Source organism: Ranitomeya variabilis, chromosome 5 (genome assembly GCF_051348905.1).
Source record: "Ranitomeya variabilis isolate aRanVar5 chromosome 5, aRanVar5.hap1, whole genome shotgun sequence".
In the NCBI taxonomy this organism is placed as follows: Eukaryota; Metazoa; Chordata; class Amphibia; order Anura; family Dendrobatidae; genus Ranitomeya; species Ranitomeya variabilis.
Window position 1 is genome coordinate 276,343,477 of NC_135236.1, and position 15,444 is coordinate 276,358,920.

The 15,444-nt window shown below is 41.7% G+C and overlaps 1 protein-coding gene across 2 annotated transcripts in view; it reads left to right on the forward strand.

Moving 5' to 3' along the window:
• The window catches only part of SND1 (staphylococcal nuclease and tudor domain containing 1), a 1,031,482-nt gene that overhangs the window by 948,760 nt on the left and 67,278 nt on the right, over positions 1-15,444 (forward strand). For both annotated transcript variants that reach the window (XM_077264371.1, XM_077264369.1), the window contains exon 18: positions 4,429-4,570. In XM_077264371.1, coding sequence (XP_077120486.1) covers positions 4,429-4,570 — 142 coding nt within the window. The remainder of the gene's footprint in view (positions 1-4,428; positions 4,571-15,444) is intronic.

A 15,444-nucleotide genomic window follows, 5' to 3' on the forward strand; every position in this document is an offset into this window, starting at 1 on the left:
AGGGGTCCAACCCATTACTAGCATGGTGTACCTAATAAAGTGGCCAGTGAGTGTATATGGTCTGCTGAGCACTGGTGGAAACCTGCACAGTGCACATATATATGGTCTGCTGAGCACTGGTGGAAACCTGCACAGTGCACATATATAGGGTCTGTCGAGCACTGGTGGAAACCTACACAGTGCACATATATAGGGTCTGCAGAGCACTGGTGGAAACCTACACAGTGCACATATATAAGGTCTGCTGAGCACTGGTGGAAACCTACACAGTGCAAATATATAAGGTCTGCTGAGCACTGGTGGAAACCTACACAGTGCACATATACAGTTAGGTCCATATATATTTGGACAGAGACAACATTTTTCTCATTTTGGTTATAGACATTACCACAATGAATTTTAAACAAAACAATTCAGATGCAGTTGAAGTTCAGACTTTCAGCTTTCATTTGAGGGTATCCACATTAAAATTGGATGAAGGGTTTAGGAGTTTCAGCTCCTTAACATGTGCCACCCTGTTTTTAAAGGGACCAAAAGTAATTGGACAGATTCAATAATTTTAAATAAAATGTTCATTTCTAGTACTTGGTTGAAAACCCTTTGTTGGCAATGACTGCCTGAAGTCTTGAACTCATGGACATCACCAGACGCTGTGTTTCCTCCTTTTTGATGCTCTGCCAGGCCTTCACTGCGGTGGTTTTCAGTTGCTGTTTGTTTGTGGGCCTTTCTGTCTGAAGTTTAGTCTTTAACAAGTGAAATGCATGCTCAATTGGGTTGAGATCAGGTGACTGACTTGGCCATTCAAGAATATTCCACTTCTTTGCTTTAATAGACTCCTGGGTTGCTTTGGCTTCATGTTTTGGGTCATTGTCCATCTGTAGTATGAAACAACGACCAATCAGTTTTGCTGCATTTGGCTGGATCTGAGCACACAGTATGGCGGCTCTGAATACCTCAGAATTCATTTGGCTGCTTCTGTCCTGTGTCACATCATCAATAAACACTAGTGACCCAGTGCCACTGGCAGCCATGCATGCCCAAGCCATCACACTGCCTCCGCCGTGTTTTACAGATGATGTGGTATGCTTTGGATCATGAGCTGTACCAAGCCTTCGCCATACTTTTCTCTTTCCATCATTCTGGTAGAGGTTGATCTTGGTTTCATCTGTCCAAAGAATGTTCTTCCTGAACTGTGCTGGCTTTTTTAGATGTTTTTTAGCAAAGTCCAGTCTAGCCTTTTTATTCTTGACACTTATGAGTGGCTTGCACCGTGCAGTGAACCCTCTGTATTTACTTTCATGCAGTCTTCTCTTTATGATAGATTTGGATATTGATATGCCGACCTCCGGGAGAGTGTTGGTCACTTGGTTGGCTGTTGTGAAGGGGTTTCTCTTCACCATGGAGATTATTCTGCGATCACCCACCACTGTTGTCTTCCGAGGGCGCCCAGGTCTTTTTGCATTGATGAGATCACCAGTGCTTTCTTTCCTTCTCAGGATGTACCAAACTGTACATTTTGCCACTCCTAATATTGTAGCAATTTCTCGGATGGGTTTTTTCTCTGTTTTCACAGCTTAAGAATGGCTTGTTTCACCTTCATGGAGAGCACTTTTGACCGCATGTTTACTTCATAGGAAAACCTTCCAAATGCAAGCACCACACCTCAAATCACACCCAGGCCTTTTATCTGCTTAGTTGAGAATGACATAATGAAGGGATTGCCCACACCTGTCCATGAAATAGCCTTGGAGTCAATTGTCCAATTACTTTTGGTCCCTTTAAAAAACAGGGTGGCACAGGTTAAGGAGCTGAAACTCCTAAACTATTCATCCAATTTTAATATGTATACCCATAAATGAAAGCTAAAAGCCTGAACTTCAACTGCATCTGAATTGTTTTGTTTAAAATTAAATTGTGGTAATGTCTATAACCAAAATGAGAAAAATGTTGTCTCTGTCCAAATATATATGGACCTAACTGTATAAGGTCTGCAGAGCACTGGTGGAAACCTGCACAGTGCACATATATAGGATCTGTAGAGCACTGGTGGAAACCTGCACAGTGCACATATATAGGGTCTGCAGAACACTGGTGGAAACCTACACAGTGCACATATATAAGGTCTGCTGAGCACTGGTGGAAACCTACACAGTGCAAATATATAAGGTCTGCTGAGCACTGGTGGAAACCTGCACAGTGCACATATATAGGGTCTGCAGAGCACTGGTGGAAACCTGCACAGTGCACATATATATGGTCTGTTGAGCACTGGTGGAAACCTGCACAGTGCACATATATATGGTCTGCTGAGCACTGGTGGAAACCTGCACAGTGCACATATATAGGGTCTGTCGAGCACTGGTGGAAACCTACACAGTGCACATATATAGGGTCTGCAGAGCACTGGTGGAAACCTGCACAGTGCACATATATAGGGTCTGCAGAGCACTGGTGGAAGCCTACACAGTGCACATATATAGGGTCTGTAGAGCACTGGTGGAAACCTGCACAGTGCACATATATAGGGTCTGCTGAGCACTGGTGGAAACCTGCACAGTGCACATATATAGGGTCTGCAGAGCACTGGTTGAAAGCACATATATAAGGTCTGCAGAGCAATGGTGGAAACAGAGGCCAGACGGAGTCCAGAGTAACTCTGCTGCCTCATTGTAGTGATTGACTCACTTGGGGAATTCATCTGAATCATGTCACTTGGAGATTTAGATGTAAGCCACGATATAAGTGCTCAGCGTAGTGCCCCAGATAAATGTGAGCAAATAAGTTGTTATGTAAAAATATTCCCAATAAAAGCTTCAACTCAATCCAAAAAAAAGCTAGTCCCCAGTCAATTCCGTCATCTGTTAACAGAAATATAGGGGTTACTGGTAATACACGTTACTGGTAGTACAAAGGCTCTAGAAAATTGAAATGGCTCCTCGTACCCTAAAAGAAATTGAGCTAATTCTGCACTTCCAAATGCCACCCTCTCCATTCTGAGTGCATAAACCACCTTTAGCCTCCATATGTTTGGCAGGGGTATAATTTCCAAAATGGGATCACTTGAAGGGGGATTCTGCTCTTCTAGCACTTAAGGACTCTGTATATGGAGTCCACAAACTATTCTATGAAAATAAGCGCTCCGTTCCTCCTGAGTCTCGTCGTATGGCTAGCCAGTACTGTACAGCCACATATGGGATATCTCTACATTCAGCAGAAATTGTAGGGAAATTGTGAAAATGTAAAATCTGTGGCTAAAACAAAATGTTGGTGGTAAAAATATAATTATTTTTTATTCACTGCCCAATGGAATATTCTGTGACACATCTGTGATGTCAATATGATCACTGCACCCGTAGATGAATTAATTAAGAGGTTTAGTTTGTAAAATGGGGTCACCTATGGGGGATTCTGCTGTTCTGACACCTCAGGGGCTGTCTAGTGGGTCATGGCACTCTCAAACCATAACCATAAAATCTGCACAATAATATGGCACTCCTTCTTTTTTAGGCTTTGCACTGTGCTTCAAAAGTAGTTTCCGATTACATGTAGGGTATTGGCGCACTTAGGAGAAATTGAAAAGCAAACTGAGAGGTCCATTTTTTTCTTATTAGTCTCTAAAAAAAAAAAATTGGGGCTAAAACAACATGTTAGTGGAAGAAATGTAATTATTCTTCACACTCCAATGGTATAGATTTCTGTGATGCATTTATGGTTCAATATATTTGCAGAACCCCTAGATGAATTCATTAAGAGGTGTACTTTCTAAAAATTACATCTCTTATGTGCAGTTTCTGCTGTTTTTGCACTTCAGGGGCTCTGCTAATGTGGCTCAAACCATTCCAGCAAACTCCAATATAATAATAGAACAACACGGCACTCGTAGTAGTGTATAGAGTAGGTGCTCAAGTAGGGTATCCAGCCCAACAAATCCGAAACTCCAATATGTCGCTTTTTCCCTTCTGAGCTTTCCACTGCACTTCAAAAGTAGTTTTGCCCCACACATTGGATATTGGCACACTCAGGAGAAATTGCACAACAACTTTTGGGGTCCATTATCTCCTGTTACGTTTGAGAATATAAAAATTTGAGGCTAAAATAACATTTTTGAATGAAAAATTTGATTTTTTTATTCTTTTAGCTCTACGTTATAAACTTCTGTGAAGCACCTGGGGGTTCAAGGTGCTCACCACACATCTAGATAAGTTCCTTGAGGGGTCTAGTTTTCAAAATGGGGTCACTTGTGGGGGGTTTCTACTGTTTAGTCACATCAGGGCCTCTCCAAATGTGACATGGCATGGTTATTTGTATGCTTGTGTCTAACATATTCGTATATTGTCTTGACTGTAAATTTGGATGACAGACTATGCAATGTTAGCACACCACCGTCTCATCGATGTCTCTAAAAAAAATAGTTTTCTCTCCTTATAGATATGGTCTAAGTTTGAGGAGCAGCCTGTAGAAGAAGTAGTTTCTGTGGTGGAGGAAAAGGAAAGGAATGCAAATTACAGACCTGTGCTAGTTACGGAGATCACAGATGAGCTGCACTTTTACGTTCAGGATGTTGAGACAGGTAAGGTGCTCACTTGGCCATAGTGTTGCTTTTGGTATACGGGCATAACCGTCCCATTCTGTGTCCTTGTACTGGTATGAGACTGCCTTCTGTAAACTTTGTTCTTTTCTTTCACATTCTCACTGTGCCAGTTTATAGGCTCATAAATTCAAGGCAGCGCTGCTCTTGGCTAGGCACAGAATTCATTAAACTCATTAAGTGAACTTTGGGTGCAATATTAGTGCAATACATAACACTGACACATGGGGAGAAAGAATTCCTGGAAAGGTCATTTCTGTCACTAGCAAAAAAACATTGTAATATCAAAGAAAAGGACATATGTACATTAAACTAATCAGTTATATTTCTGTAAGGATAGAGCACTGATGTTTTCCGTTGTAGTTAATCGAAGCCTATCAGCCTTACCGTTATATTAAGGGAATATTGCAGAACTGTTATTTCTTAAAACAATTTTTCATATTACTCCCTTGTGGGCATTTGGCTATTCATTACATTGACTAGAGTTATAGATTAAGTCCTTCTACAATTGTCCAAAAAAACTGTTTAACATCATGACTGTATTGCAAATTAAGACATATTTAAACCTTAAAAAAGCCAGATCTATGACTTATCAATTCTTCATTAAAACCTTTTGTAGTCCACTCAGAAGTGATACACAAGGCAATGCCTTCAGGCTTATTTTTTCTTCATACCTTGCTGATTGGCTGCTTTTTAGCTCATCTATATTACAGTAGAGCCGAGGTCGGTGACTGCGGTTTAGTGGCAATGCATACAAGAGAGTCTGAGGTAGTCTCAGACACGCCTCCTGTCTCAGGATTGGTCAGGTCACTGTTCTCTGCCTCCTCGGATTGGCTGTTGTGTATAAACATGAGTCCATTATTAGACCACCAGGAAGTCGATGTAAGGAGAGCTAATTTGTAAGAATAATTATTAAAGGGAATCTGTCACCCCAATAATGGCCTATAAACTAAGGCTACCAGCATCAGGGGCTTATCTACAGCATTCTGTAATGCTGTAGATAAGCCCCCGATGTATCCTGAAAGATAAGAAAAGCAGGTTAGATTATACTCACCCAGGGGCGGTCCCGCTGCGGTCCGGTCCAATGGGCGTCGTGGTCCGGGTCCGGCGCCTCCCATCTTCATACGATCACATCCTCTTCATGTCTTCTTGCCGCGGCTCCTGCGCAGGCGTACTTTGTCTGTCCTGTTGAGGGCAGAGCAAAGTACTGTAGTGCGCAGGCGCCGGGAAAGGTCAGAGAGGCCCGGACCCTGCGCACTGCAGTACTTTGCTCTGCCCTCAACAGGGCAGACAAAGTACGCCTGCGCAGGAGCCGCGGCAAGAAGAGGACGTCATCGTAAGAAGATAGGAGGCGCCGGACCGCGACGCCCATCGGACCGGACCACAGCGGGACCGCCCTTGGGTGAGTAGAATATAACCTGTTTTTCTTATCTTTCAGGATACATCGGGGGCTTACCTACAGCATTACAGAATGCTGTAGATAAGCCCCTGATGCCGGTGGCCTTAGTTCATAGGCCATTTTTGTGGTGACAGATTCCCTTTAAGTAGAGACTAATAGGTTACTGGTGCCGAAAGGAAGATTATCCAGAATCTGCCACACACAGTGAGGGGAATGAGTGGAAATCTTGGAGAGTTGTTTTAATGTTCAGTTGGAACATGGCAGAACTTGCTATGAATTTATGAAGGAACAGCTCAGTCCGTATTCCTTGCCTGCAACATGTATAACTGAATAACAAAAATATTTTTTAGTGTTGTGGCAAATTTCTTGTATATCAGGAGGATGCCAAATAATTTTAAATAAAGTTTAATGGAGAGTTTTTGGTGGCAAGAGTAGCATGAAATGTAATATTTCAGTGTACAAGGGCAAATGGCAGCTATAGGTGACTACAAGCAGAAAAATCACAGGCATTCTTTCATATCCCGCCCTGTACAGCCTAACGTTGACCCTCAAATCGGTACAGGACATTTTTGTTATGTTTTCACTTTTTTTTTTTTTTTTTAGACTAATCAGGTAGTTTGATATTGCGATTGCCCCCTCTGAGTCTAATCGGGCCACGTGGCAACTTTTAACTGCTTATTGGCATCATTTACTTTTAGGCGGCATAGTACAGGTGCTTCTGGCAAAATTAGAATATCCTCAAAAAGTTAATTTATTTAATTTATTTTAGTTCTTCAATACAAAAAAGTGAAACTCATATTTGCTTCTGGCAAAATTAGAATATCCTCAAAAAGTTAATTTATTTAATTTATTTTAGTTCTTCAATACAAAAAAGTGAAACTCATATATTATATAGAGTCATTACAAACATAGTGATCTATTTCAAGTGTTTATTTCTGTTAATGTTGTTGATTATGACTTACAGCCAATGAAAACCCAAAAGTCATTATCTCAGTAAATTAGAATACTTTACAACACCAGCTTGAAAAATTATTTTGAAATCCATAATGTTGGTCTACTGATATGTATGTTCAGTAAATGCACTCAATAAATGGTCGGGGCTCCTTTTGCATCAATTACTGCACCAGTACGGCATAGCATGGAGGCGATCAGCCTGTGGCACTGCTGAGGTGTTATGGAAGCCCAGGTTGCTTTGAGAGCAGCCTTCAGCTCGTCTGCATTGTTGGGTCTGGTGTCTCTCATCTTCCTCTTGACAATACCCCATAGATTCTCTATGAAGTTAAGGTCAGGCGAGTTTGTTGACCAATTCCAGGTGCCAAGTCCTGCTGGAGAGTGAAATTTCCATCTCCAGAAAAGCTTGTTGGCAGTGGGAAGCATGAATTGCGCTAACATTTCCTGGTAGACAGCTGCACTGACTTTGGTCTTCATAAAGCACAGTGTTGTGCTACACCAGCAGATTACATGGCTCGCCAAACTATCAATGATTGTGGAAACTTCACACTAGACCTCAACCAGCTAGGATTGTGTGCCTCTCCACTCTTCCTTCAGACTCTGGGACCTTGATTTCCAAATGAAATGGAAAATTTACCATATTTTTCGCTTTGTAAGAGGCACTTTTTCCTCCCAAAGTTAAGGAGAAAATGGGGGGTGCGTTTTACAAAGCGGACATGCCTTACCGATACCGTGGGTGTAGGCCGCAGGCTGGGATCAGGGGGTGTCTCCGAGTGCCTGGCGGTTGCTGGCCGGTGCTGCGGGTGTCTCCTGTGCCCAGCGGTGCTGCATGGGTCTCCGGCGCTGCCCGGGGCTCTGCCGACATTTTGAGACAGGCCAGAGCCCCGATAATTCCACAGTTCCCTGTGCGTGTGCAGTGGACTCCGGGAATATGGCTGCCGCCGGGGGCGGCGCATGCGCAGATTGTGATCTTGGGGCCAAGATCTCGAGAGATGAGATTTCAGCACTGAGATCACATCTCTCGAGATCTTGGTCCCGAGATCACCATCTGCCCATGCGCCACCCCCGGCAGCGGCCATATTCCAGGAGTCCACCGCACGCGCACAGGGAACCGTGGAATTACCGGGGCTCTGGTCTATCGCAAAATGTTGGCAGAGCCAGAGGCACTGGCCAGCAACCGCCGGGGCACCCAGAGACACCCGGCAGCATCACTGGACATGCACCAGCACAAGATCCCCGCACCAGTGCGCCGCACATCGGAGCCCCCTCTCCTAGCCTGCGGCCTGCTGGACCACCCCACTCCTGCCTCCTCCAACAGCAACCCTGGGACCCAGCTTCACCGCACCCACCACCCCCGGTAAGCAATAAGACACATGAATTATAAGAAGCACCACCATTTTATTAAAAATATTTTTTATTTTTATTTTTTTCCTCAAAATTTGAGGTCCGTCTTATAATCCGGAGCGTCTTATAATCCGAAAAAATACCGTACTTTCATTTGAAAACAACACCTTTGACCACTGAGCAGCAGTCCAGTTCTTTTTCTCCTTGGCCCAGGTAAGATGCTTCTGGCGTTGTCTATTGGTTAGGAGTGGCTTGACACAAGGAATGCATCACTTTGTAGCCCATATCCTGGATACATCTGTGTGTGGTGGCTCTTGAAGCAATGACTCCAGCAGCAGTCCACTCCTTGTGAATCTCCCCTAAATTTTTGAATGGCCCTTTCTGTGCAATCCTTTCAAGGCTGCGGTTATCCTGATTTCTTGTACATCTTTTTCTACCACACTTTTCCCTTCCACTCAACTTTCCATTAATATGCTTGGATACAGCACTCTTTGAACAGCCAGCTTCTTTAGCAATGACTTTTTGTGGCTTACCCTCCTTGTAGATTGTGTCAGTGACTGCCTTCTGCTGCAAAACAATGGGGAGACAAAGAGCGCAATAGGGTCTTATCCACGTTACACCGAGGAGAATATACACCAAATTTGCTCACCTGGTTAGGATGAGATTAGAGCATATAGATAGCGGCTGCTGCAGATCCACAGGTCTTCACCGACCAGAGAAAATAATGTCTTCAAAGGGAGATTTCTAGTTACAATTCTGCGCTGTCGCTGAGATGAGTTTCAGGAGAGTATAGTTGATTCACAGTGGTTTTATTCAACACGTTTCAGGGGTTTATTGACTGCCTTCTGGACATTTGTCAAGTCAGCAGTCTTCCCCATGATTGTGGAATCTACTGAAACTGACTAAGGCACATTTTTAAAGTGCTTTAAAGTGCACCTTTGCAGGTGTTTTTTGTTAATTATTCTAATTTACTGAGATAATGACTTTTCATTGGGTTTTCATTGGCTGTTAAGCTATAATCATCAACATTAATACAAATAAACACTTGAAATAAATTAACATTTTGATGATATTCTAATTTTGTGAGAAGCACCTGTATTGTCTCAGGTTCTTCTCAGTTCAGTCCTTTAGTACTTGTCCACACATTGGGCTTTTGCTGCAGAAAAACTGCATCATTTTACAGTACCAGAAAAGCAAATTAGATTTCTGAAATCATACTGTTTAATTTTCCCTTGCAGATTTGAACCTTTAGGGTATGTGCACACGATGCTGATTTAGTGCAGAATTGGTGCAGATCTGCAGCAGATTTTTCAGCAGCAGAAACGCTGCAGAACTGCACTGTGATTTACAGTACAATGTAAATCAATGTGAAAAAAAAAAAGCTGTGCAGAAAAATCTGCGCAGAAACGCTGCAGATTTCAAAGAAGTGCATGTCGCTTCTTTTGTGCAGTTCTGCAGCGTTTCTGCACCCCTCCATGATAAAAATCTGCACTGGTAAAATCTGCACAGAAACTGCATCAAATCTGCACCTGCGTTTTCTGCCAGGAGATGCAGATTCCACTGCTTTTCAAATCTGCGGCATGTCAATTCTTTCAGCATTTTTCTGTTTTTTCACCCATTCAAATGAATGGGAAAACACTGCAAAAAAGCACATATTTTACTCATCATTTTTCCTGCCAACACACTGGTTTTTGCAGCAAGAAAAATGTGTGTACATACACTTAGTCACATTGCATGAAGGAGACCAATGTCAGGGAATAAAAGTGTAAAACTTGTCCGGTCAGATGAAGACTTGACCAGGATTAAAGAAAGGTTTGCTTATTTTCCATTCCCCATAGATCTTGGGATTCTTGCCTATGAACTTCATTATTCGTGTCTTTATTTTCTTAGATGCTCCAAGTGGGGCCATTCTTTTCATCTGCTTTCAGGTCTAGTACTGAATGTGCTTCATTGCTGTAACTTTTTGTTTACTTCCTCTGCAGTGTCATGTTCAGACCGTGCTCCTCCTTGTTTTATTTTTTTTAATTAGTCTCGTTTAATTAAGGCGGCATTATTAGTTGAACAGAAAGAGGTCCATGTAGCCTCGAGCTACAATAAACTCGCAGAATCTTTCCTCTTCTGTGATAATGGTCTCCAGTATGATAGCAAAAGAGCGGTGTCTGTGTTGTGTTTGGTGGCGCAGCTAAAGGGAGGGGGTGTAAGGATCTCTCGCTAGAGAGATAGGGCTGAGACACCGTTAAATGCGAACCCGATCTCCCAGGGGACATCTGGCATGATCTAATTGAGACATAAAATGTAGAGAGGATGCAGAGAGGATTGATATTAAAGATGAAGCAATTAGTGGAATATTTCAAAATCGCAGCAGTTACTTTGGTTTTATTCTTCCTCCAGTGTGTTATTTTCTCTCCATCTTTTAAAGTTAAGATTTAGAAGTGAAGACACATGCTCATACACACACACACACATATATGTGTATATATATATATATATATATATATATATATATATATATATATATATATATATATATATATATATATAGTGTATATATACCGTATATACCGTACATCTTTTTTTTTTTCGCATACTTCACACACAAGTACATTTTGCTAGTATCATAACTTTACTGAGCCTCAACCCATGACAAAAATGTACAAATTCTGTACTTACTTCCCAGAACTGGCGCTGTTCCTCCGATCTCCACTCTGTCCCCAACCGGTTACCTGATGTCACATAACTGCTACAGTAAATCAGCGGCACCTAATCAGGTGCATTCTTCACAGTGCAATAAACACTGATCCACTCGGATAAAACTGTGACGGCAGCAGCCACCGAGCTGCAATGATTGACTGCAGCAGTCACATTACATTGTCAGGTGACCGACGGGGAACACAGTGCTGACAGAAACAGTGCTGGTCTCGGGGAGGTAAGCAGAGACTTTTTATTATTATTATTATTATTTTATGATCCACCGTGGGACTGCTGGTAGGAAGGTAAGAGTGGCTCCTTTAAGTCCTTTACTTCCCTAATTTCTCCCCTCTCCTACATATCTCATCTTGTCGGAAGACTTTGACACCTGGTTAGTTAGTCCATCACAATCAATCTTTCTTTGCTCCTCATTCAGATTTCTCTTGTGCTTCTCCATTGCTGTGAAACTTGCTACCCAAACCAGTCAGGTCCTCTCCCATATTTGGAACCTTCCGAAAAGTCTGCAACCTGCAAACCCTCTGCTGCCACTACACCGCTCTACATGAGCAGCTTCTACCCTCACTCAATGTGTCCTTCCCTTGTATCTTGGAAAGTTACATCTTTTCTTTTTCTCTCATGTTTACTGTACCTGTACTTGTTTTTTTTTTTACCTTAGGTTGTATACTTATTTATTTTCATACATATGTAATGCACTATAAACCATGTTTGCACCTTTTTCAAATCTACAGCCCACTGGAAGAAGGGTACTTAAAACTGAGTAATAACAGTACATTGGCAGAGGAATAGGGTCCCTCATATGCTAATGGAACTTCTCATGTCAAGCCTTGGGCGTTAATATTAGTCTACTTTGAACAACACATATTAAAGTATACATATGTTATCAAAGAAAAGACCTTATTCGGGAACCTTCTATCTCTACTGTATTAGACAAAAAGTGCAGCCATTACAGAAAGCAGTTGTCTCTTATGCTAATGTGTCTTGTCCATGTATTACATCAATAGCACATGGTATTGGTTTTAATGGGAGCTTTTTCTGTACTTTTCTTGCTTTTGTGGTCTTAGCAGCCTGTTTTGTTGGTATGTCAAAATCTACACTCTATTGATATCCAAGCACTAAGGGTTTATGTAAAACACCTTTAAATGTCACAATATTTTTGCTTAACTCAGAATTGTTCAATAACGTGGTGACCTTTGATGTTTTACGCCATCTTGCCAGTTTTGCCAAAATGGGCCTAGCTGGGGCTTGGTGAAGCCCGCCTGACAAGTTTTCGAAATTGCCACCAACTTTGTGGCATAAATCAAACAGAAATATTCTCCAGTTCTTAACTGGCAGAGGTGCATGGTACTTGTAAGATGTACCTAATTAATTCCTAATTCATGAAGTGTTGTTCATTAAAGAGGTTGTCCACTACTTGGACAACCCCTTCTTAAACTAAATGTTCGTCCCCAATAGCACAATAAAGCCTATACTCACCTGCCGTGTCGGCACTTTCGGTCCCGGGGCTGTGATGCGGTGGAATGACACGTGATGGGTCACTGTCTCTGCCTTCGGACAAACTGAACATTAAGAGGAAGTGTTCATACAAAGGCGGTGACGGTGAAGCCAGCGCTAATTGGGTGCCAGCGTCACGTGTCACAACATTGCATTATGGCCCCCGGGGAGAGCGAGTGCCGACACCATAGGAACAGTGCCGGCACGGGAGGTTAGTATAGGCTTTATTATTTTATCAGGGCCGAACATTTAGTTTAAGAGGAAGTTGTAATATGCAAAATGCCAATCTTAATAAGTCTGGCCCTAACAATTTTCTGTAGCAATGCATTCAACCTCTGGCAGATGGGTATCAACTGGACAAGTATCAGTGGTAGTGATGCAAAGGCCTGTTGAAGCACTATTTGGCAAGAAACGTCGTCGTCCATTATGCATTCCGTTTACCCCTGCTTCCTAATGTTTTACGCTTTTCCTCATAAAGTGAAGAATTTTAACGGCAAGATCAACTGGACAAGTTTAGTAACTTATGTGCTATTTCACAATATGCCAGCTGTTGTTTGGTAGTGTTAAAGCATTGTGCCATTGCTTTAATGTGGAAGACGTACTGTAACTATGGAAATGCATGTTACAAGACAATACATGGATGACAAGTGTTTGGTGTACAGAGTATATGTACACTGCCAGGGTGTGACAGTACAAATAAGCAGCACAACAGATGTGTTATAAAATAGTAAAAAGTAAAGAAATGTTAATTATCAATATTTTTGGAAATCCCATTTTAGAGTCCATTAATATGACTTCCAGTATCTTTGTTATAGTGTTTTAAAGCAATAAACCCAGAGACCATTGATAAATGAATATATTGGAATATTGTCCTTGCTATAAGAGCTGCTCCACAAAATGCAATAAATAGATATAATTAAAAAGGTTTTCCACTTGTAAGATAACAAACAGAGCAGGTACTTGCCCTCCCCGGGGACAACCACAAGTCCAGTCTCTGTGTTTTGGCTGCAGCCAATCACTGAGCTCAGTGGATCTGTGTATGTAGATACTTCTAAGCTCAGTGATTGGCTGCAGGAGTGATGTACAATGTCAATGTGACATCACCTCTGCAGCCAACTATCGAGACTACAGCACCGATGGAGAGCCAGTGCTGGACCTGGGCAGGGCGAATTTCGGCTCGGTTTTTTATTTTACAAGTAATAAGCTTTTGGAGACCACTTTTCTTAAAGTGAAAAACGCCTTTAAATTAGCTGTTTAATGATCTGTAAGCGCATTTAGACATCTTGGAGGAAGTCCCTCTGTTTGTGCTTCCTTACAGGGTAGATTCTTCATAAGCTCAGGCCAAGAAGGGAAAATATATAGCCAGACATGGCTATGAACCCAAACCCGCACAATCTGCTGAACACCCTGTGAGCTTTTTTATAACTGCTAAATGTTTTGAATTAAAATTGTTGCTGAATTTCTGCCCGAGATTTTTTTGTTTCCCCTGCATTTATAACCTTTAAACCAAAAGACTTTACACGTGCCACATAAAAATATATGGCTTACATCTGCAACTAGAGATTTGCTAAATTTTTAACACAATAGTTCAATTATTTAAAGGTTTAGTGCTTTAAATATTAATGCTACCTCTAATATAAGTTGTGAAAGAGCAGAGCAACACGGTAAACGAGTACATTACCGCCCATAAAAAAAATCATAAAGAAAACTTGTGTCAGACTATTACATTATGTCATGAACGTTTTGTCATGACCAGTGAATATGATAAGCCCATGTGGAGAATGAGGAACTGTCCGGGTCAGTTTTTATAAACAACCAGTCTTATCCATAGTTATTTTTTCTGTTGCTATTTTTTAACTGGATGTAGTCATTATAGCAGCTTATTTTTGCTTGATTTTTTAACAGCTTTTTTGCCAGTGGTAAATTGCAACTATTTAATAAATCATTTATCTAGCCAATGTTCTGTCCAGACTAATATTTTACTCCAGGATTGTAAATTTACGGAAGATCATTCCGCAATGGAACATCATTGCTTTCTTTTGAAGTCCTACTAATCTTTAGTAGTCTCTTTGTGACGTTGGACGTACTGCTACATTCTATTTTGCACTGTGTTTTCGCAGGAGCAGTGCCTGCACAGTCTCTGCCAGGAGCTCAGCTTAAGTGATACTTGTGGCTGTCACAGCCAGGGATGGTGCCTGCATCGCTTACAGCTGTTTATCCCTCTAAATGCCACTATCAACAGCGATCGCAACATTTAGACGGCTAGGCGAGGGAGGGGGCTTCCTCTCCCTTCTGTTCGGCACCCCCGCAACGTAATCGCAGGCTGATAGTAGTCATGGCAAGCGATGGTCAAATGAAGACCTCCGGGTCTGCCAGCTAAAGTGGCCTGTTAGACCATGCCAGGCGCATGATCTAAAAGTTGTTCTGTCAGTGTATTATCATTGACAGGTGCAATGCATTGCAATTCTTCTACCAATAAATGCATATATTTATGTAAAAATAATAAAAAGTGCATATATTTGGTATCGCCGCATCTGGAAAACTGTCACTAGTTACCCTTTCAGTGAACACTGTAAAAAAAAAAGGGGGGAGGGGGCAAAAAACTATGCTTTTTCATCATACCACCAAGCAAAAAAATGAATAAAACGTGATCAAAAAGTCTAACCCGTGCTTGCGTGGGTTTCCTCCGGGTTCTCCGGTTTCCTCCCACCCTCCAAAGACATACCAATAGGGAATGTAAATTGTGAGCAATGGGGACAGTGCCGATAATGTCTGTTAAGCGCTGTAGAATTAATGGTGCTATATAAATGAGTAAAATAAATAAAAAATATCGCTTTTGCCACATGGAGAATGGCATAAAATAATCCCCCCTACAAAATTTTTGAATTGATTTTTTTTGTTCATTCTGCTTCCCCCAAAATTGGAATGGAAGGATCAAATGGATCAAAAAATGTTGTATCCA